Below are 21,636 nucleotides of genomic sequence, written 5' to 3'. Positions count from 1 at the left end.
GCAATCACTCACTAGGCTGCAGACTTATGTTTAATGCTGTCTTCTATGTGAACTATAGTTCACACTAAAATATGGTTATTTTTAAAAGGTTCAGGGGTTCCTGGGTAGCTCAGCTGGTTAAGCATCTGACTCTTGATTTCCGCTCGGGTCATGATCTCCAGGTTTGTGAGTCTGAGCCCCAGATAGGGGTCCGCACTGACAGCATGGGATTCTCTCTCTCTGCCCCTACCCTGCTTTCATAGGTACATATGCACTTTCTCTAAATAAACAAACTTAAAATAAATAAATAAATAAACAAACTTAAAAAAGAAATACTTTACATAAAAAGGTTAATATTACCAGAAAGACATAAGACAAATAGGTTAGAAAAGCACTAAAAACAAATTATTGCTAATGGGCTATTCATACAGGGGGGAAAGAGGTAAATAGCTAACGAGTATTTCAGAAAATGTTCAAACTTAAGCAGATATCAAAACTAATACACACCAATGACATTTCACAATCAAAATGGCAAAAATATTTAACTTTAAAAAACCAATACAACATGATGATGAGAATCAACTGCAGCTGATACTGTCAGCATGTTAATAGCTATACCCTTGGAAAGCTGCATGTCCACAACTAGGAAGAACTTTAAAAACACTGCATGAGTTTTCAATCAGTAACCTCTCTCTGGGAAATTCTCCAATGGAAAGAATCCCAATTACAGAAATAAAGTTTTATGCATAAAGATATTTTTTAAAAAAGTAAATAATTGTCAAATGAAAATTATGATTAATGAAACAAATGCGTTAAAAATATGGCACACACTTGATTTTTCAGTCCTTAAAATGACCTCTTTGTGCAGCAACAAGCAACACGTGCTGGGTTAAAAGCATATGGTAAGACAATCAGCATTAGATCTAAGTAATTCAAACAAAACCTCTGCATAAAAACAAAGAAAATATGACGAAATATTAACCATGGTTGCGTTTTGGGTTTAAGACAATTTGTGACAATTTTAATCAGAATACATTCCTTAAATAAACCGAAAGGTAAAAGGAAGGCAACATCAATTTGTCAAATCCCAAAGAGATGAAGAAATGAATGCCCATTGGCTGCACTTGAATTTGGCAGGTGGGAGCTCACTGGTAACCACTGTAGAGAGGGCAATTTTAGGTCACTGCTAGGGGACAAGGGTTGGGAGTTATTTAAAATCTCACTACTATGGGTAGATGTGACTGGTACAGGGAGCAAGCATGCACTATTCTTTCTAGAATTTTGCTAGTAAGGAGGAGAGAGAGAAACCGGTAGCGTGGAGCACAGGGTCTGTAAAGTTTGTGGCTGTTTCACCTTCAGTAGGATGAAGGGCTGAGAGTGGGCACAAAGTAGAGGAAAAACGGCAGAGCTCAGGTGGAGAGATTATTTCCAGATTGAAGGCTAAACACCTGCTCCCGGGATGGGATGTGAGAGGAGTGCCTTTATTTACCAGGTATGACGAAAGTGAGCATACTCCTACCACCTGACCTGTTAAGAAACAGGTGCTGCACGCGAGTTAAGGACCACACAAGGTCCCCACCCGAAGCGGACTCCTTACCCACGTACCCACTGGGGTCGGGGTGACCGCGGCCTCGCAAAGGGCAAGTGGTCTCTCTCGGCGGTTCGGCCCGCGTCCATAGGCCCACCGCGTTCTATACCCGAGGGGTCTGATGGTTCCTCCTCCTGGACCACGGGTCGGGGTCTCCATTCCCTTCCCTGTCTTCCCTAAGAATATGGGCGCTGAAAAGGCCCTCACAGGACCTAACATGCTAGTTTAAAACGGGCAATACACCGCCGGGGAAGAGGAGGGTCATTCCATACCTAGGGTCACAGAGGGGGTCAAGAGCGGGTTAAATCCCAGTGCTGAAAGCCACGAGCCAAAGAGGTAAGGCGAAAAGTGAAAAAAACGCCTTAACAGGTACCTGCTGCTTGATGTGAAATGGGGAGCTCACTCGGACTTTTTATGCGCGAGGTCCCTACGCAGCTGCGCGCTGGAGCAAACACGTGGAGGGCTGCGCCAGGCGCCGACACTTCTCCGCCGGGCCGGTGAGCCCCTTTTCCCATTGGCTGGCGGAGGGGGCACTGCGCCCACGCGCCCACGCCCCACAGGAGCCTCAGACTCGCCTGGTAGGCACAGCTCCTCCTAGAGGATAGTGTGCGATTAGTGTCCTCTGAGCGCAGCACTGGTGCGGGCGTGTGACTCCTTCCCTTTCCAGTTAACCAAGAACACGTGCGCCGGGGGGGGGGTCTGAGAGTTGGACCCTGGCTGCAGACGACCTTTCCCCAATAGGCAGCATCACTTTACTCACCCATCCAGTAAACCATATAATTACTGAGCACCTGCTTCGTGCCTCACAGTTTTCTGGACCTTTTCTAGCTGGGAATAAAACATCCAAAGTTCGCAAGTACATACATGTTAGGAGAAGCTAGGAGTGTTACAGGTTTGGGTTCCAAAACCGTTTCCAACATGCTTATAAAACCATTAAATAGAACACATTTATTACATGGAAAATAAACTGAGATGGTTAAAATAAGTTTCAGAAGCTGAGGGTCCCAAACTGTGCCTTAGTAAAAGTGAATTCGACTTTTTTCCCCCCATTTTCATTTAATTTACATATACCTGATATATTTAATTTTACATAAGCACTTAAGTATAATATAAATACATTTTAAAGATTTTTTTGAAGTTAATTTATTTATTTTGAGAGGTGGGTGGAGCATAGAGAGAGGGAAAGAGAGAATCCCAAGCAGGCTCTGCACTGTCAGTGCAGAGACCCATTTGGGGCTCGAACTCACAAACCATGAGATCATGACCTGAGGTGAAATCAGGAGTCCCATGCTTAACCAACTGAGCCACACAGGCACCCCAGTGTCATACATTTCAGTGAAACCCTTTTTGTTTCTTTTCCCTTTTGGTTTAGCCTTGTCATGAAAAGCCACCTTTGTGAGGAAGAGCATCACTTGCCTTTATTGCATTATCATTAAAGATAATTCAGCTTTGTTGTTTCTCTATTTTGCTACAGTTTAATTTTTTGGGGCTTCTTTGTCTTAAAGTGCACAATAATAAAATGGAAAATGCAAAACTTCTTAATAACTACTAGCAAAAAAGCATCTTAGAAAAAATGTTAACATGTCTCCTCATGCCCCTGCAGCTGGAAGGAGAGACACTATTCTTAGTAAAACTGCACTAATAAGGTGGGAAAATAATAAAGGCAATTAAAAGCACATGCATCATCTATGGATGAGGATGACAAAGCTCATAATTCATTTTTGTTAATTTTCTATGGACACAAAAATATGTTCTTTATTCTAGGGATAGAAGTTTCTATATGCCTCTTAAATCAAGATTTTTAATTATATTACTCAATTTCTGTAGGACCTTATCTTTTCTCTCCTAGATCTAATTCTGACACAAATGTACTGAATTTTCCCACAGAATTGTATTTATCAAGTCCTCAGAATTTATAAATTTTTGCCTTATGTATTTAGCAGGTTTGATACTACTATGCTTCCTTGTAAATTGTGCCTTTTATCAATATATAAGATCCATCTCTTTGATTCTGAACTTTCAATTAGTTTTCTGTAATACTGAAATTTCTGCTTTTTGTTTGCCTGGTAGCTTTTCGACCAACCTCACAGGTGTTTATTGTAAACAGCATATGCCTGGATTTTGTTGCTTGACACAGTCTGTCTCTCCCTTTATATAAGAAAATTCAGTCCATTCACCTTAAGCACATGGGTTGATAATATATTGCATTATATGTTACTTTAGGTTCATATTTATTTTACATCATGAATTCCTCTGTTTCCTTTCCCATAACTTTTCTATTTCCATCTTTATTTGCTATTTGTTTAGAGTGCTTTCTTGAACTGTTTCTTCAGATGGAGGGGCCTGAGTGATACAGACTCTGAATCCTTTTGTTTTTTCAATTGTTTAATGTTTATTTATTTTTGAGAGAGAGACACACACAGAGTGTGAGCAGGGGAAGGGCAGAGAGAGGGAGATACAGAATCTGAAGCAGGCTCCAGGCTCTGAGCTGTCAGCACTGAGCCCAACACAGGGCTTGAACCCACAAACTGTGAAATCATGACCTGAGCCAAAGTCAAACCCTTAACCAACTGAGCCACCCGGGTGCCCCTAAAAGTGCATTTTAAAAATGAGACTATAAAGAGTGACATTGCCAGCTAACATTTGATGTTTTTATGTGCCAGGAATGCTGAAAAGCAAATTGCATGGATTATCCCACTATTCCTTAACAATCAGGACTAATACTCTACCAGTTGGAAGCAGTGTGGGAGAGCAGCCCACCTCAGTGCTCGCTCTTACTGGTCAATGTCTATGCATTCAGGATCTTAACTAAAATCTTATTAAAATTTTCATCTTACACACGAGAAAACTGGGGGTGAAAGATTAAATAACTTGTCCAACATCACTTAATGGGTAACACCACGGAGTTTAAAGTCAGTTCTTTTAGACAGCAAAACCCAAGCTCTTAAGCTCTGTGCCATATAACTTCTGAATGTGTAAGCCAGAGGGGGTCCACACAATGATTTTCAAAAGGTGATCTTGGGAGTCATAAGAAATTCAGGTGTTCATTTCCTAGTGGAGGCCAGACGGGTAGGCCCTGGACCACCCACTTCTGCTAAACGTTGAACTGTGAATACATAGTTAACATTTATAGAGTACTTCCTATGTGCCAGGGACCAGTTTAAGCATTTTGACGACACTAACTCAGTTAATTCTAACAACAAGCCGGTAAAAAAAATTATTATGCTGCCTATTTTAATGATGACACAAAAAGGTTGTTATTCAGCCAAGATCACATCCTGAGTGGGTGGTGTGGTCAGAATAGAATCCAACGAGTCCCTTGCTTTTAAAGACTACCCTAAAAAACGTTCCTTGACCAATATTTGAATACTACTGATCCAGCCCAAGCTTGAGGAGAAGCGCCTAAGGAAATGAAAATATTTTCCTAAGAGAACATTGAACAAGATAATAGAAGAGCAGGTGATTGGATCTCTTTCTAGAGCTCTTTCCCACGGCTCCGCCTGGGTCCCCACCTTGTCTTTCTCCTCTCTGCCAGGAGTCTCCAGAGAGCCCGGGACTTGGCAGAAAGAGGAGGGAGGAAGGAGGAAAGCGCGACCCCTCTACCGAGTCAGCAGAAGCCCAGCGGGTCCTGGGCAACCGTAACCTGGAATTTAAAAGGTCCTCTTTGTGGGTACGCGACTCCAAACGGGAGTTTAAAGACAATGCTCGGGCCAGAGCTAGTGGGGTGCCTATTCTGCCGAGGGCTCAGGACAGCGGGAGCAACCACCTCTCTCCCCCCAAAGGCGAAGTGACAGCAAGGGTTTCCCCAGGTTCGTGTTGGGGAGTTCCGCACTGGCGGGTTGTGAGGGTCCCAGAATTCTTCGAGGCTGGCCGCTCCATTCCCTGAATCCCCAGCCCCCCCCCCCCCCCCCCGCCTTTCCAGAATCCCTAAAAGCACCTAGAGTAGCCCTATTTCGTTAGCATCGGGGCGGGGGGGCGGGCGGTGACTCGGTCCTATTCTCCACGCAGAGTTCGGAGAACTCAGGTCTCCGGTGCCCGAACGCCGGCGACGGACCGCCGAACTGAGTCCCGGGCCTTCGGTCCAATCAGGAGCCACGTTCTCCGGCGCTTTCCTTTCCTTTCCTTTCCCGCCCCGCCCCTCCCGTCTCCATGGAAACACTCCGAGTGTCTATTTGGAGGCCCAGGGCTTCCTTTTCGGTCTAGCGGGGCTGCGGCCATTGTTTGTGTAGACGGACTGTTTGGGCCGGTCCTGTCCTCCCTCAGAGGTTCCACTAGTGACGCGGATTGTCGGGAGCACCGAGCCAGAAGCGGGGAGAGCTGTGGCTGAAGAAAAAGTGGCAGAAAAGGGAGGGTGTGGGGCCGAGAAGCGGCTCCCGGCTTAGAAATCCCGAAGACACCAGTGTAGGTGGGTCCTTCACAGTCGCCCTCCCCAAATTAAAACCGACTAAGGGGAAGGAGAGAGGAGGACAGAGGCAGCTTTGACCCCGGGACCGGGGTGCTTGGGACTGGAAGGTGTTGGGGCGGAGCTCGGGTCGGGGGTCTGGACGTGGAACGGAGGCCGCGCGCATCTGCGCTGCAGGAGCAGAGGCCACGCAGATCCGTGGCCCTGATGCGAGCAGATCCCGCTCCTTGAGAACCATTTGTGTGTCTGAATCCAAAAACACTCGGGCAGCCCGTGGCGCGTTGGGAGAGCCCAAAGCTATGCTGCTCTCTCGGGCCGTCCACGAATCGTTTGTTTTTTTTTTTTTCTTTCTAGAGAAAGAGGGCTCTTAACTGTTTATCATTTCCCCCAGGGACCTGTGATCACCAAGGCAGGACCCGGGTAGCAAAGGCTCATGCCCCCATTTTACAGGTGAGGAAAGTGAGGCCCTGGGAGGTCTAGAAGTTTGGTCATTTTCAAAGTTCTACAAGTGGTTAGTGACAGAGACTGATGAGGTCCAGGGAACGCTAGATCTGGGACCGTTCTGTAAGATTCTAGGAACTCTGATAGTAAATCCAGTATTTCTGTGTATTAAGTAGAGAAGAGCAGTGGAATTATCTTTCTACTTTACTGATTGAACAAAATAAGAAAAATACTTTAAGAATAGAAAATAAGTGCCCTATTTCTATTATTTTACTATTTTTGTTAATAATTAATTAGGAAAGCCTTGGGGCTCAGAGAGGTTAAATTACATTAGAGAGCATCTGCATCCCTGGAGGGACTGTGAGATCAAATTCTGTTTTCATGCCCAAACAAGAATTGTACCTTTGAAGTTTTTAAAGGTTCAGAAATTAAGTCCTGGTTCCAGTTCTCATAACTCTCCTATCTGGCCCTTGAAAAGGAACAGAAACGTTCTTGTGTTCTTTCTGGCCTCTTTCTAGGAGGTTTGGGGGTCACACCCAGTTAGTATGTGGGGATGATTGCAAGGCATGCCCAGTCTTTCATTCCTCCTTTCTTCTCCCTCAGCTCAGACTCCTCAAAACTCCACCCTTCCCTAAAAGAGGAGCATAAAGGAGGAAGCAATGTTCACTATTTTCTTCATAGTCTGATCCCAGGTGAGTAGGAATGTCTTTTCTTATTTATAAAATACCCCTGGAATTATCCATAGGTGGTGGGAATAGTGGAAGTGGCAGTGGGGATGGATGAACCAGAGTAGAAAATGTTCCTCACTTGGCTGACAAACTTCCAACCCTCCTATTCCCACCCAGTGTCTTTTCCCAACATTTACTCATTTATTCAGCCAGTCATTCAGGTCTACTGTAAAATTTGTACCGTTCTTGATGCTCTGAGATCAAGAAATATAAGAATTTTTTTCTGAACACTGAGGAGATAAACCATATGAGGTCAATAATAATTTCTCAAGTTAGCAAACATTAACGTGTTAGAATGAGTGGCACTCAAAAGACAGGAATAGAAACTCAGGTTTGAAAAAATCATCATGAACAGGAAGGTAGTATTCTAGATGGGAAGATCATCATTTAGTCTCAGGCAGAAATTGAGGGGAAAACTAAGAAAACAGAGCTAGTTACAGTAGAACCTAAGTATGCATGTATAAGGTGAGGTCACATTGTGGAAAGCTATGCTATTTATGTTTAATTGGTTACTTATTCTTGTGCACCACTCAGTCCCCTGCACATCAACCAGAGGCAGCCATTACTGACATTTGGATCTATTTACTTATAGTCTTTTATCTAATATTCGATACAAATACATACTAACCTGTAAAAACACTAATATGTACACATATGTACAAAAGTAGACACATAGGTAATCTAACATGCATATATGTAGATTAGCATATATAAAAAAAATTTGAACATGAGAAATAGGCTCCATGAAGGCAGAGAACATTTTCAGTACATAGAACTGTGCATGGCATGAGTAAGCACTCATTGAATATTTGTTGAATTATGGATGGCCAGTTTTTGTATAATTTTTTTCATTTAACATATAATTGACATTTTTTCAAATGTTTTTTGGTAACATGAGTTTTTAAGACTATCTAGTATTCCATTCCAGGTATGTGTACTGTACTCTAGGTATATATGTTCCCTTCCAGCTATATGTACTTTAAATTTTCTTTTTTGGGGAAAAGTTAAAGTAATTCTCAATATTTTGCTGTTCATAAACATTTTCTATTAAATATTTTTATACATAATTTATTAAGTGTATCTCTCTTTATGTCTTTCAAGATACACTTGGAGAAATAGGATAACAGAGCCAAAGAATATAATGTCTATATTTTAGGCTTTTGAAAAACTTTTTTAGAAATACTACATGAATTAACTTCTGTAACCATTTGATGAAAGGTCCTCTCTCTCTGAACCTTCACCAGCTTTGAGTATTTAAGATTTTGCCTTTAATTGCATCCCTTTAATCTTTAGAAAGGTTGACTATTTTTTACATGCATTTACTGGTCATTTGCATTCTTTCTTTGACATAAATAATGTATGCCTCTTGACATGCATTACTTTTTTTTCCTACTGAATTTTTTGTTTCTATTTGATGAAAAGTATTCTTTGTATGTAAAAGATACAAACCATTTGCTAATTGCTATATTTCTCCCTTTTGTCATTTGCCTTTTGGGACTTATTCATGTAAGTTTCAAATCTGTATAGAGTGAAATTTTATTTCTTTTCATTAATACAATTTTATGCTCTGAGAGCTCTTCTTCACCCTCAAATCTAATACATAATTACTTTCATTTTCCTCAATTTTTTTTTTATAGTTTCAAGTATTTTAAAAGTTTAACTCTGAAGCCTTTCAGGTATTTGTTTTGGTGTGAGAAATGATAGAACTTAAACATTCTTTCCCACCTCCCACTTTCTTATTTTTCTTACAACGTTTACTTTCTCCATTGGTTGTAGTGCTACTTGTTTATATACCAAATTACTAACTTCATTACATATACACACACATACACAGTTGTACACACAGATCACTTTTGGGGCTGTCCTGTTTCATGGACCCATCTCTCAATTCTGCTATCGACGTGTATTTAATTTTGTTCCTGTATATATATAGTGCATTTAATGGGCAATGAAGAGGAATTTAGCCTTTCTTTTTCCTCATTTAAGGATAAAAGGAAGGAAGATAGCCCATTTTGGGAAAAAAGGAAGTAAAAGTTACTTGTAAGTTTTAGATATTGAATATATTAACCTTTCAGTATGTTTTTTTTAATATAGAATATTGGTCAAAATACAGGCTCTGGGTCCACTATCTAAGCTTGTTTCATGCTTCTGCCACTTCTCAGTTACGTGAATTAGATTGCATTACCTAACCAGTTTCTCATCTCTGAAGTGGGGAAATAGAACTTAGTAGGGTTAAGAAGGTTAAATAAGGTCAAATACGTAAAACCCAGCACAGTGGTGGACAAATAGAATCAGTAAGAATTGGTTGCTATTATGTTAGTTATTATTTACAATATAATGTAAAACTATTTCTAGTCACTAAAACATAAGAATTGAGCAGGGAATCTAGTTTAATATATTTTTTTGGCCAATGGCTAGTCAGATATCCCAGCACCATATATAAGCCATCTTATCCCCACAAATTTGATATTACCTTTATCATGTTTGAATTCCCTGCTATATTTGGGTCCATTTCCAGATTTTTATTCTTTTGTATTGATCTTGTCTATTCCTGTGTCAACCTCATGGTGTTATAATTACAGAGTTACAGAGTTTTAATATGCCACTGGGTTAGTCTCCTCTCATTTTTTTATTTTAATTCTTCTTTTTTTTTTTTTTTTTTTTACTTTACATCCAAGTTAGTTATGATATAGTACAATAATGATTTCAGGAGTAGAATCCAGTGATTCATCCCCTACATATAATATGCAGTGCTCATCCCAACAAGTGTACTCCCTAATGCCCCTTGCCCATTTAGCCCATCCCTCCACCCACACTTCCTCCAGCAACCCTCAGTTTGTTCTCTATATTTAAGAGTCTCTTATGTTTTGTCCCTCTCCCTCTTTTTATATTACTTTTGCTTCTTTTCCTTTATGTTCATATGTTTTGTATCTTAGATTCCACATATGAGTGAAGTCATATGATATTTGTCTTTCTCTAATTTTGCTTAGCACAATAAACTCTAGTTCCATCCACGTAGTTGCAAATGGCAAGATTTCATTCTTTTTGATTGTCAGGTAATATTCCATTATACACATACACACACACATATGCACACACACATACACACACACACACCACATCTTCTTTATCCATTTATCTATTAATGGTCATTTGGACTCTTTCCATACTTTGGCTATTGTTGATAGTGCTGCTATAAACATTTGGGTGCATGTGCCGGTTCGAAACAGCACTACTGTATCCTTTGGATAAATATCTAGTAGTGCAATTGCTGGGTTGTAGGGTAGTTCTGTTTTTAATTTTTTGAGGAACCTCCACACTCGTCTCCAGAGTGGCTGTTCCAGTTTGCATTCCCACCAGCAGTGCAAAAGGGATCCTCTTTTTCCGCATCCTCGCCAACATCTGTTGTTGCCTGAGTTGTTAGTTTTAGCCTCTGTGACAGGCGTGAGGTGGTAACTGATTATGGTTTTGATTTGTATTTCCCTGATGGTGAGTGATGTTGAGCATGTTTTCATGTGTCTTTTAGCCATCTGGATGTCTTCTTTGGAAAAGTGTCTATTCATGTCTTTTGCCCATTTCTTCACTGGATTATTTGTTTTTTGGGTGTCATTTCTTTTTAGTAATGGTTTTTCTTTCTCCCACAAAAGTATTTGAAAATCAGTTTCTCAGACCCACCCCCAAACCTGTAAGTATCATTGAATATGTAGATAAGTTTAATGAGAACAAAATTATGTTTATTTCTCCTACCTAAGATTGAGGAGTGCTTTCTAAATTTAAAAGCTACATTTATCTAGGTTCTGAGTATTTTTGTTAAGCTTTTAGGAATTTATATATTTTTTAATGTTTTTGTTTATTTATTTTTGAGAGAGAGAGAGAGATTGTGAGCAGGGGAGGGGCAGAGAAAGGGAGACAGAATCCCAAGCAGGCTCTATACTGTCAGCACAGAGCCTGGTGCTGGGCTTAAACTTACAAACCATGAGATCATGACCTGAGCTAAAATCAAGAGTCAGACACTTAACCAGCTAAGTCAGCCAGGCATCCCAGGAATTTTATTTTTTAATTGGTATTGTAAATGTCGTTTTACAAATAACTTTTAATGACTATATGTCTGAACTTCACATGGTTACTTAATTTGAACTTTTATTGTGATGCATTCATACATGCAAAAGAACATACTAAAACATATATGTATAAATTAAAATATAATAACATGAATGCCCACCATCTAGACCAGAAAATACTTTTAATTTTTTTTAATGTTTGTTTGTTTTTGAGTCAGAGAAACAGAGTGCAAGTGGGGAAGGGGCAGAGAGAGGGAGACACAGAATCTGAAACAGTCTCCAGGCTCTGAGCTGTCAGCACAGAACCCGATGTGGGGCTCAAACACACAAACCGCGAGATCATGACCTGAGCCGAAGTTAGATGTGCTTAACCGACTGAGCCACCCAGGGGCCCCTAGACCAGCAAATACTTTTAAAAGCCACCCTGCTAACCCCACAATTTCATTCCCTCCTTTTCCTAGAGAGGCAACTGCTATCTTAAATGTTATGTTTATTATTCCTTACCTATTTTTTTTAGTTTTATATAAATGGACTCTATATAACTATTCTGTGAATAGCTTCTTTAGTATAATGTTAGATTTTTACAGTGTATCCATGTTGATTCATGTACCTAAAGTTTTTTTTAACTGTTGTGTATGCTTTCACAGTATGACCAACAACTTATTTATCCATCCTACTGTTGTTGGGCCTTTTGTTTTGCTTCCAGTCTTTTTGATATACTGAAAAACTTGTTGTATGTATCTTCTGGCATACATGTGTTTGTTTTCTAGGGTACAAACCTAGTATTAGAATTGACTTCCCTTATAATTATTAATAATTTTCAATTGATTTTCTTTGGTTTCCCATATACCATACCCTCTACTTGCTTTGGGAACTGGTTTCATCAGTGGTTTAAATATAGTGAATTTGCAGTATCTTTGTCAAGTTTCCAGTCTTATTGGGTATGCCTTTAATGTTTTACTTTTGGATTTGAGATATATTTGCATGTCTTTATTTTTATTTTGCTAACTTGATTTGTTTGTAGTTTTAAATGAAGGATCCATACCGAATTTTAAGAAGTACCTTTTTGGCACTGATTAAAATATATGGCTTTTCTTATTTAACATTGTTATGACAGTTTATAGTTAATATTTTCTTCATTTGGGCCTTCCTTTGTTTACCTTTTAAAATAAAGCACCATTCTGTCATGCTACAATTTGCTTTGATATTGTAGCAGATTGCGTCTGCATTTTCTAAAGATGACCACACCTGTAACATATTGGACTCTTCATGCTCATCTTACAATGTGACTTACACTCTTACCACCAAAAAGTAGGATCTGTGTCCCCTCTTCTCAAATCTGGCTGGGGTTTATGATTACCTCAATCAGTAGAGTATTGCAGAAGTGATGCTATGTGACTTCCAAAGCTAAGTCATAGAAAGGACACAGCTTTTGCTTGCCTCTACATTGAGAGGTAGCCTAGGCCATGTGAACAAATGCAAAGAAACTAAGATCTTCCATCAACAGTCACAACCAGCCTGCCAGCCTTGTGAGTGAGCCACCCTGAAAATGAATCCTCCAGCCGAATCAAGCAAGCCTCTAAAAAAAAAGTAATTGCTGCTCCTGTCGACAACTCAACAATCTCCTGAGGGATCTGAACTAGAACTGCCCAGCCAAGCCATTCCTGAATTCCAGAGAAACTGTAAAAAAATAAGATAATAGTGGTAGTATGGCAGTATGTTATAAATATAGGTGTTGCTGGATTTTATTAGCCTTATATTTTACTTTATCCTTGAAGTTTATATCAGTATTCATTAGTAACACAGTATAGATCTATAGTTTTCTGACTTTTACTGTCTCAATGTTTTCCTCAATGTCTTAAAAGTTTTGATAGTTTTTCTATATGATTTGGAATAATTTAATAACTTTGAATATTCTGTTCCTTGAAAATTTGAGAGAATTTATGTTAGAAAACATTTGGGTCAGTTATTTTTGAAGGCTATAGTTCTTTGGTAACTTGAGCAATTTCTTTCATATAGCTGATCTGTTCAGGTGTTTTTTCTTTAGGACTTGTTGAATGGTTTTCTAGGAAAAAAATATACTTCCTGTTTCTATTAAGATTAATTTTTAAAAGAGCTGTAGAAAGTGCCCACCTAACATTCAGTTAATTTTAAGTTTTCAAGTTTATTTATTTTGAGAGAGACAGAGACAGCATGAGTGGGGGAGGGGCAGAGAGAGAGGGAGAGAGAGAATCCCAAGCAGGCTGTGCGCTGCCGGCACAGAGTCTGATGCAAGGCTCAAACCCACGAAACTGTGAGATCATGACCTGAGCTGAAACTGAGAGTCGGACACTTAACCGACTGAGCCACCCAGGCGTCCCACATTCAGTTAAATTTGTATCTGTTCCCACTTCCCCAATGTCAGTTCTAACTTTTTTCTATTTATGCTCACTCCTTTTTTCCCCCTTTGGCTAGCTATCTGGTAATTTATCTATTTTATTGTTAATATTTTTCTTCCAAAGAACTGGCTCTTGGATTCACTTCATAATAGTAAATGTTTTTCAGTTCCACCATTTTCTTTATTGATTTCCCTTTTTTAATCTATCTAGTGTTCACATTGTATATGATACTAAGTTGGAATCCATGTTTATGTTTTCTCATATAGTTAATCAGTTTTCACAACACCATATAGTAAATAATCCATTCTTTCCTTTTATGTTTAATGCCATCTTTATTGTTAATGTGTTTTCATATATAAACAAACACAGTCTCTGAGTCTTCCATGCTGTTCTACTGGTCTTTTTTCAGTTTTGATTTAATGTTGTAGTTTCGTGGTATGTCACTATCTGGTAGGGCAAGTCTTCCTGCTTGGTTTACTTAAGTCTTTATAGACTTCTTTTCCTTCCCTGTAAATTTTAGGGGAAAAAGTATATTGTGTTCCTTAAAAAATCCAGCTGGAAATTTGGGGGTATATTGAATTTAATTCAACCCATCCAAGAACATGGAAGTATGCTTCTTCTTTATTTAGATCATCTTCTTTCTGTTTATTGGAATTTAAAAATTTTCTTCAAAGATTTCTTTATGTTCTTGGTTAAGATAGTGGTTTTTTGTTTTTGTTTTGCTTTTTTGTGGATACTATTTTTGTTAACGTTTATTTATTTTTGAGAGAACCAGCAAGCACGAGCGGGGGAGGGGCAGTGAGAGAGGGAGACACAGAATCCAAAGCAGGCTCTAGGCTCCAAGCTGTCAGCACAGAGCCCAATGTGGGCTCAAACTCACAAACTGCTAGATCATGACCTGAACTGAAGTCGGATGCTTAACCTACTGAGCCACCCAGGTACCCCTATACCCTCTATTTTCTAGTAGTTGATTGCTGATACAATTATGCTGTCATTTTATTGTATCTGGTAATTTTGCTGAGCTCTCTATTTAGTTTGTGGTTTATTTGAATACTGTTCATTTTTCTACATAGATTGCAATAACATATGCAAATAATTACTTTTTGTTTTTACTTCTAATTCTTATGCCTCTTGTTTCATTTTCTTATAGTATTTGTCAGACCTTTGGTACTATGTTGAAAGCAACAGTAATGGTAGTCATTCTTGTTTACCATAATAAAAGGAACACATACAAAGATTCTACATTCAAGTTCTGATTTTGATGAAGGTTCCTAATATGTAACCTTTACGAATTTAGGGAGTTTATTTCTACTTTGCTAAAAGTGTTTATTTTACTTTATTTTTATTAAATTTTTTTAAAAGTTTATTTGCCTATTTTGAGAGACAGAGACAGAGATAGACAGCATGAGCAGGGGAGGGGGGCAGAACAAGAGACAGAGAGAGAATCCCAAGCTCTGACAGTGCAGAGCCCAATATGGGGCTTGAACTCACAAACCATGAGATCATGACCTGAGCTGAAATAAAGAGTCAGAGGCTTAACCAACTGAGCCACCCTGGCGCCCTTGCTGAAAGTTTTTAATTTTTTTTTTTTTTTTAATATTTATCTTTGAGATAGACAGAGCGTGAGTTGGGAGGGGCAGAGAGAGAGACTCAGAATCTGAAGCAGGCTCCAGGCTCTGAGCTGTCGGCACAGAGCCCGATGCGGGGCTTAAACTCACAGACTATGAGATCATGACCTGAGCCGAAGTCGAAAGCTCAACCAACCGACTGAGCTACCCAGGTGCGTACCCCCCCCCCCCCGCCCCGTTGAAAGTTTTTAAAGATCATATATAGGTGTTGAACATTATGAACTTTATCACATGATTTTTCTGCATCAGCTAATTATGGTTTTCTTCTATAGTCTATTAATATAGTGAATTATGTTGATAGATTTTTCTCTATCATGTTGAACTGTCCTTCCTTCCTGTAATAAACCATGTGTAATCATGATTCATATTTTTAATATATTCCTGAATTCAATTAGTTAATACTTTATTTAGGATTTTTATAGATTTATAAAATTTACAAATGGGATTGTAATTTTACTTTTTGATATTGTCTTTATCTGCTCCTGGAGTGAAGATTACACTAGCCACATAATGAGCTAGCAATTTTCACTTTCTCTTTTCTAAAACAATTTGACTGTAATAGTAATTAACCGCTAACAGAATGCTTGGTAGAACAATAGTATGTTATTTATTTATTGCAGTTTAAAATAACACACATTTTTTCATGTCACTCAGTTTCTAAGGGTCAGGAATCTGGGAGCAGCATAGCTGTGTGGTCCCAACCCAGGGTCTCGCACGGGGCTGCAGTCAAGCTGTCAGCAGGACTGCAGTTATCAGAAGGTTTCACTGGGGCCGGAGGATCTTCTAAGATGTTTCATTCATGTGGCTGTTGGCAGAATGCCTCATTTCACACTGAGGACAGAAGCCTCAATTCCTCGCCACATGTCCTGTTCAAGGCTCCTAAGTATTTTCACCACATAGAAGGTAGCTTCTTCAAGAGAGAGTGATCTAAGAAAAAGGGTAAGGAGGAAGCTGCAGTGCCCTTAAGAGCTAGTCTTGAAAGTTGCATACCATGTCTTCTTCCCCTTCTGTTTTTTTATGTAATATTCGTCAGAAGTGAGTCCCTAAGTCCAGTCCACTTTCAAGGTGTCGGGAACACTTCTTGGAGGGAAGGGAATCATATAATTTGTGGACATATTTTAAAACTACCACAAATAAGGTGGACGTATATATGTACTGAAATGTGAAGTTGTACATTATATATTACATGAGAAATGCAAACCAGAATTGTCATGTCTTTGTTAAGAGAAAATTTCAGTGGGGTGTGTATGTATGTTTGTGTGTATGAATGAATAAAGGTCAGAAAGGACACAGTAAAAACTATCTGTTTTTAAGTTAAGTTACTTCTCTTTTAACATTTATGTTATAAACATTTAAAAATGAACAGCATTGAATTTTCTCATTCTTGAGTTCTTATTTGTGGTTAATATTTTATTGTTGACACATGGATTTTCATGTAGGTTTTTTGGAAAACAGTACCTGGGTGGTATACTTTGAAATCCTTGAATATTTCAATACCTCTTCCTTCTGTCCTTTTGTTAACACAATAAGGATGTACATGGAAATCTTGATTTACAACCCTTCACCAAGTTGTGTTTTACTTCTTTTACAGTAGGCCTGGGTTTAAAAACCACTATTTTGCAGCTGAATGGCCTTATACAAGTTACTTAATCTTGCTAAATGTTGGTTTCTGGGGCACCTGGGTGGCTCAGTTGGCTGGCTAAGCATCTGACTTTGGTTTAGGTCATGATGATCCATGAGTTCGAGCCCAGTGTTAGGGCCCTCCAATCTCAGGACAGAGCCTGCTTTGAATCCTCAGTCTCCCTCTCTCTCTCTGCCCTCCCCCCCCCCCTCAAAAATAAATAAACATCAGAAAAAAGACATTTAAATGTTGGTTTCCTTATTCCTTTAGTGTTGATAATTATACCTTCTAGGATTGTTGTCATAGTAAATGAGATAACGGCCCTTTTCACATAACCTTTGGTATTTAACTGCTATGATTATAATGACTTGATGGTCATGATATTCTAGTTTTCCTCCATTAAAAGTATGTATTTTCTTTATTGTAGTATTTACTAAACATTTTTAATTGAATTTTCGAATTGAGAATATGTCATCAAAGAAATGTGTCACATAACCAACTTATGAGCTGTTCTTTCCACTAAGAGAAGTATTTTTAGGCAGTCTGAATACATACATTTATCTCTTCTTTCTAAAACTGCATGATGATAAAAAACTAAAAAAAAATGATGAAGTAAAGAGCCATTAGCAAATGAGAAATTTCAACAGTAACTTGGAAGGCAACAGGAGCAACAGTGGGAAGAGCTGCATAGGGCTAAAGACATTCCATCCTGGAATGCTCCACAGGGGAATAAGCATAAGAAGAATTTGATGAGCCCTGTGAACTTCAGGGAAGCTGAGGATACATCTTTAACATTGGAAGCAGAGGGTCAGTCAAAAAAGAGGATCCTAAAGTATTTCCAGAAAAGAAAGAAAAAGTTGGTTGCAAAGGAATTAAACAAACAAAAAGTCTTAGAAACAACAATGAAGGCTTATGAACAGTGAAACGATTCTGAGACAAATTCTTTTTGCTCTAGAATTCAATACCCAGCCACGTGAATGATGACAAGGACTTCAAACATGCAGTGTAACCATGCTTGGAGACTCTCCTTTAAACCAAAAGTGTATCTTGAAAACCTTGTCTGTGTCTCACCTTTGCTTTTTTCAGTGGCCGTGGACTTACCATTCATAAACTTGATTGAACTAATTTGGGCCTGTGCCTCCTAATTAATGGAGTAATTCTCAAAAGAGGAAGAATCATATAATCTTGAAAATGGAGCACTAAAAAGAATAGCCAGCCCAGATTGGAGCAGGAAGATGAACATTTCCAGAATAAAAAGGGTTGGGGGGAATTGACTTAAGTTTTTCAACTATTATTTACTAATTTTTAAAATAGGGATGATAATTGTATCTACGAGAGGGTCACTGTGAGGACTACTTAAAATAATATGTGAAGTACTTAGCCCAGTGGTTAGCAGACAGATGCTATATAAATGTTTCTTAAGATGGAAAGCCGGGTATCTGGCTTCAGTGACTGGATACATTATTTAGCCATCCGCTATTGTTATGTCTCCTCTTACCTTTCTTGTTTTTCTTCATTATTAAAGTTCTTTATTTTTTTATTTGCTTTGTTACTTACATTACGTGCTGAATGGCTTTTGCTTTGTCCATCTTCTCATTTAGATCTCTTCTTCCTGGAAAATCTGATCTTTGACCAGATGGCAGTAACATTTGAAGATGTGACTGTTATTTTCACTTGGGAGGAGTGGAAATTCCTGGATTCTTCTCAAAAAAAGCTCTACAGAGAGGTCATGTGGGAGAACTACACAAATGTCATGTCAGTAGGTAAAGTTATCCCAGCTCTTAGGTAATAGAGTTAGTTTCTTCTGGGACCAGTTTTGTTGAGTATTTTGGTTCTTTGTCTAGGTATTGTATCGAGATAGGAGAAGTATCCTCAGAAATGGGTCTTAAATCAGATGACAGATAGAAGATAGAGCAAGACATCTTCTAAGACACCCAGGCTATGTATTGATAGGTATTTGTGATTATTCTTATTTTCTGGAATTCACTTAAAATACAGATCTCCACACATAATTCATTCTGTGTGGTTCTAAATTTGTTCTCTCTTCATACTATTTGTACAAGTTAGCTTTTGCTATATAACAAACTACCTCAAACTAGTGACTTAAAACAAACCTTATTATTTTCCATGATTCTCATTGGTTAGATGGAACTTCTATCATAGAGTGATTTGACTGGGGCTGGATGGTCTAAAATGAGGCTGGACAGTCTGACTCACATGTCTGGCAGTGGGTCGATATTAGTAGGGATAATGGAGATGTGTTGACCATACATCCTTCTTCAAGCAGGCTAGCCCAGGCTTGTTTACATATTGGTGGTCACAGAATTTTCAAAACCAGCAAGAGAGAGGACAAGCCCCAGTGTACAAGCACTTTCAAGTCTGCTTGTATCACTTTTGCTATTGTCCCAGTAAAGAAAGCAAAATGTATAGCCCAGCTAAAGTCAGCATGGAAGGGGAACACGCAGAGGTACAGAATTAATACAGCCATTTTTTCACACAATCTATCATACTATGCTAGAACAGAAAAATAGAAATATTTTATTTCTCATAACAATGCCCAAATAGAGTAATCTAATTAAATCTGTTTTTAAGATGATTTCCATGAAGCAGTCAGCCTTATTTTTTGATTTCTAACAGTACGTGGTAGTAGTAGATGCTTAGGATACATCTATGGATTGAATGAATAAGTGAATGAAGGGATTCACATTTGAATAAACAAACACATGAATTTCAGGCCTAAATCCTAAGTCCTAATCCTTCTTTCTAGGTACACATATATTTCTGGAGGTCAGTGAGATACTTGGAAATTTTTTAACACCACCTTCATCTCACCACTGGATAATCTGCTTATTCTTCTAGGAAACTGGAAAGAGAGTTACAAACCCCAAGAAGAAAGATTCAGATATTTAGAACATGAAAATCATCCCTGCTGGCAAGGCTGGAGGAGTGCCAGCACTCAGATATGTAAGAATAGAAGCTATGTGGAAACCATCCAAGGAATAGATTCCAAAGACCTCAAGCAACAAGACCTTTCCCACCATCAAGAATGGTTGATACTCTCCACGCAAGTACCAGGGTATGGGAACTATGAGCTGACTTTTGAAGGCAGAAGTCCCAGGAACTTAAAATATACAAAGTTTATACCCTGGCAGTCCTTAGAAACAAAACACACCCCTCAAGACTATGCTAGAGAGATCTACATGAATGAGTCACATGGTTTTCAAGGAAGCAGATGCCATCTTGGCATATCTAAGAAAAATCTCTCTATGGAAAAAGAACAGAAGCTCATAGTTCAGCATTCTTGTGTCTCAACAGGGGAAGCCCGTCCAGAGTACATTGGGGAGATATATCAACATGACTTACTGAAAGACTCTATGGAAGAGAAATACTGTGGATGTAATAAATGCAAAGAAATTTATTATTGGAACTCGCAGTGTGTTCTCCACAAGAGAAATCAACTTGGAGAAAAGTTCTATCAGTGCTCCATCAGCACAGCATGCTTCTCTCAGAGATCAGACCTATATAGACATCCAAGAATTCACATAGGTAAGAAGCTGTATGGATGTGATGAAGTTGATGGTAACTTCAGTCAGAGCTTAGGTGTTCACTTTCATCAGAGAGTCTGCACAGGGGAGGTTTCTTATATATGCCACATGTGTGGTAAGAGCTTCAGTCAGATCTCTAGCCTTCACAATCATCAAAGAGTCCATAAAGAAGAGAAACTCTATAAATTTGAGTGTGGTAAGGACCTCAGTAGAAATTCATTACTTCACATTCACCAGAGACTTCACATAGGAGAGAAGCCTTTTAAGTGTGATCAGTGTGGTAAGAGTTTTAGTCGGAGTTCAGTGCTTCACGTTCATCAGAGAGTCCATACAGGAGAGAAACCATATAAGTGTGATGAGTGTGGTAAGGGCTTCAGTCAGAGCTCAAATCTTCGAATTCATCAGTTAGTCCACACAGGAGAGAAGTCCTATAAATGTGATGACTGTGGTAAGGGCTTTACCCAGCGCTCAAATCTCCAGATTCATCAGAGAGTACATACAGGAGAGAAGCCTTACAAATGTGATGACTGTGGGAAAGACTTTAGTCACAGCTCTGATCTTCGCATCCATCAGAGGGTCCATACAGGGGAGAAACCCTATACTTGTCATGAATGTGGGAAGGGCTTCAGCAAGAGTTCAAAGCTTCACACTCATCAAAGAGTACACACTGGAGAGAAACCCTATAAATGCGAACAGTGTGGTAAGGGATTCAGTCAGCGTTCACATCTTCTCATTCATCAGAGAGTCCACACAGGAGAAAAGCCCTATAAATGTGATGATTGTGGAAAGGGCTTTAGTCACAGCTCTAATCTTCACATCCATCAGAGGGTCCACACAGGAGAGAAGCCTTATCAATGTGCTAAGTGCGGCAAGGGTTTTGGTCATAGCTCAGCTCTTCGAATTCATCAAAGAGTCCACACAGGAGAGAAACCTTATAAATGCCATGAGTATTATAAGGGATTTGATCCGAATTCACATCTTCACAATAATCACGGACAGGAAAGCTTATAATTATGTTCATTTAGTTAACCGCTTTAATCAAAGCTTAACTTTAAGCCCAATAAATGCTGCTGGGAAGAAAATTCTATAAATAACCCAAGTAATCCCAAGCAACGTTTATAGTTTTCCCTAACTCCCACTAAGAAGCATTTGCTTCAAGAAGAAATCCTTAGGAGGATGCCTATGTATTTAAAATTAAAGTGTATTTACTTTTTCTATTAATATTATACATAGCCATTATAAAATATATGAAAGATTCAAGAAAA

General features: G+C 39.0%; 1 protein-coding gene across 1 annotated transcript; it reads left to right on the top strand.

Annotated features, from left to right (window-relative positions):
- Window positions 1–5,709: 5,709 nt before the first annotated feature.
- ZNF214 (zinc finger protein 214) lies at window positions 5,710–21,636 on the top strand. Its single transcript, XM_043580538.1, has 4 exons — window positions 5,710–5,972; window positions 7,014–7,102; window positions 18,428–18,589; window positions 19,686–21,636. The coding sequence occupies exons 3-4, from the start codon at window positions 18,463–18,465 to the stop codon at window positions 21,380–21,382; spliced, it is 1,824 nt and encodes a 607-aa protein (XP_043436473.1). The 5' UTR covers window positions 5,710–5,972; window positions 7,014–7,102; window positions 18,428–18,462; the 3' UTR covers window positions 21,383–21,636.

The sequence above is a fragment of the Prionailurus bengalensis genome, chromosome D1 (genome assembly GCF_016509475.1).
Source record: "Prionailurus bengalensis isolate Pbe53 chromosome D1, Fcat_Pben_1.1_paternal_pri, whole genome shotgun sequence".
Taxonomy (NCBI): Eukaryota; Metazoa; Chordata; class Mammalia; order Carnivora; family Felidae; genus Prionailurus; species Prionailurus bengalensis.
The sequence above is the reverse complement of the archived record's forward strand: the minus strand, read 5'-3'. Positions and strand labels throughout refer to the sequence as shown.

What these genes read in the sequence shown, in the direction of transcription:
- ZNF214 (XM_043580538.1), top strand. Translation starts at nt 18,463, where the DNA reads ATGGCAGTAACATTTGAAGATGTGACTGTTATTTTCACTTGGGAGGAG. An exon ending in CACAAATGTCATGTCAGTAG is followed by an intron (nt 18,590 to 19,685) that starts GTAAAGTTATCC and finishes TTATTCTTCTAG; the next exon opens with GAAACTGGAAAGAGAGTTAC.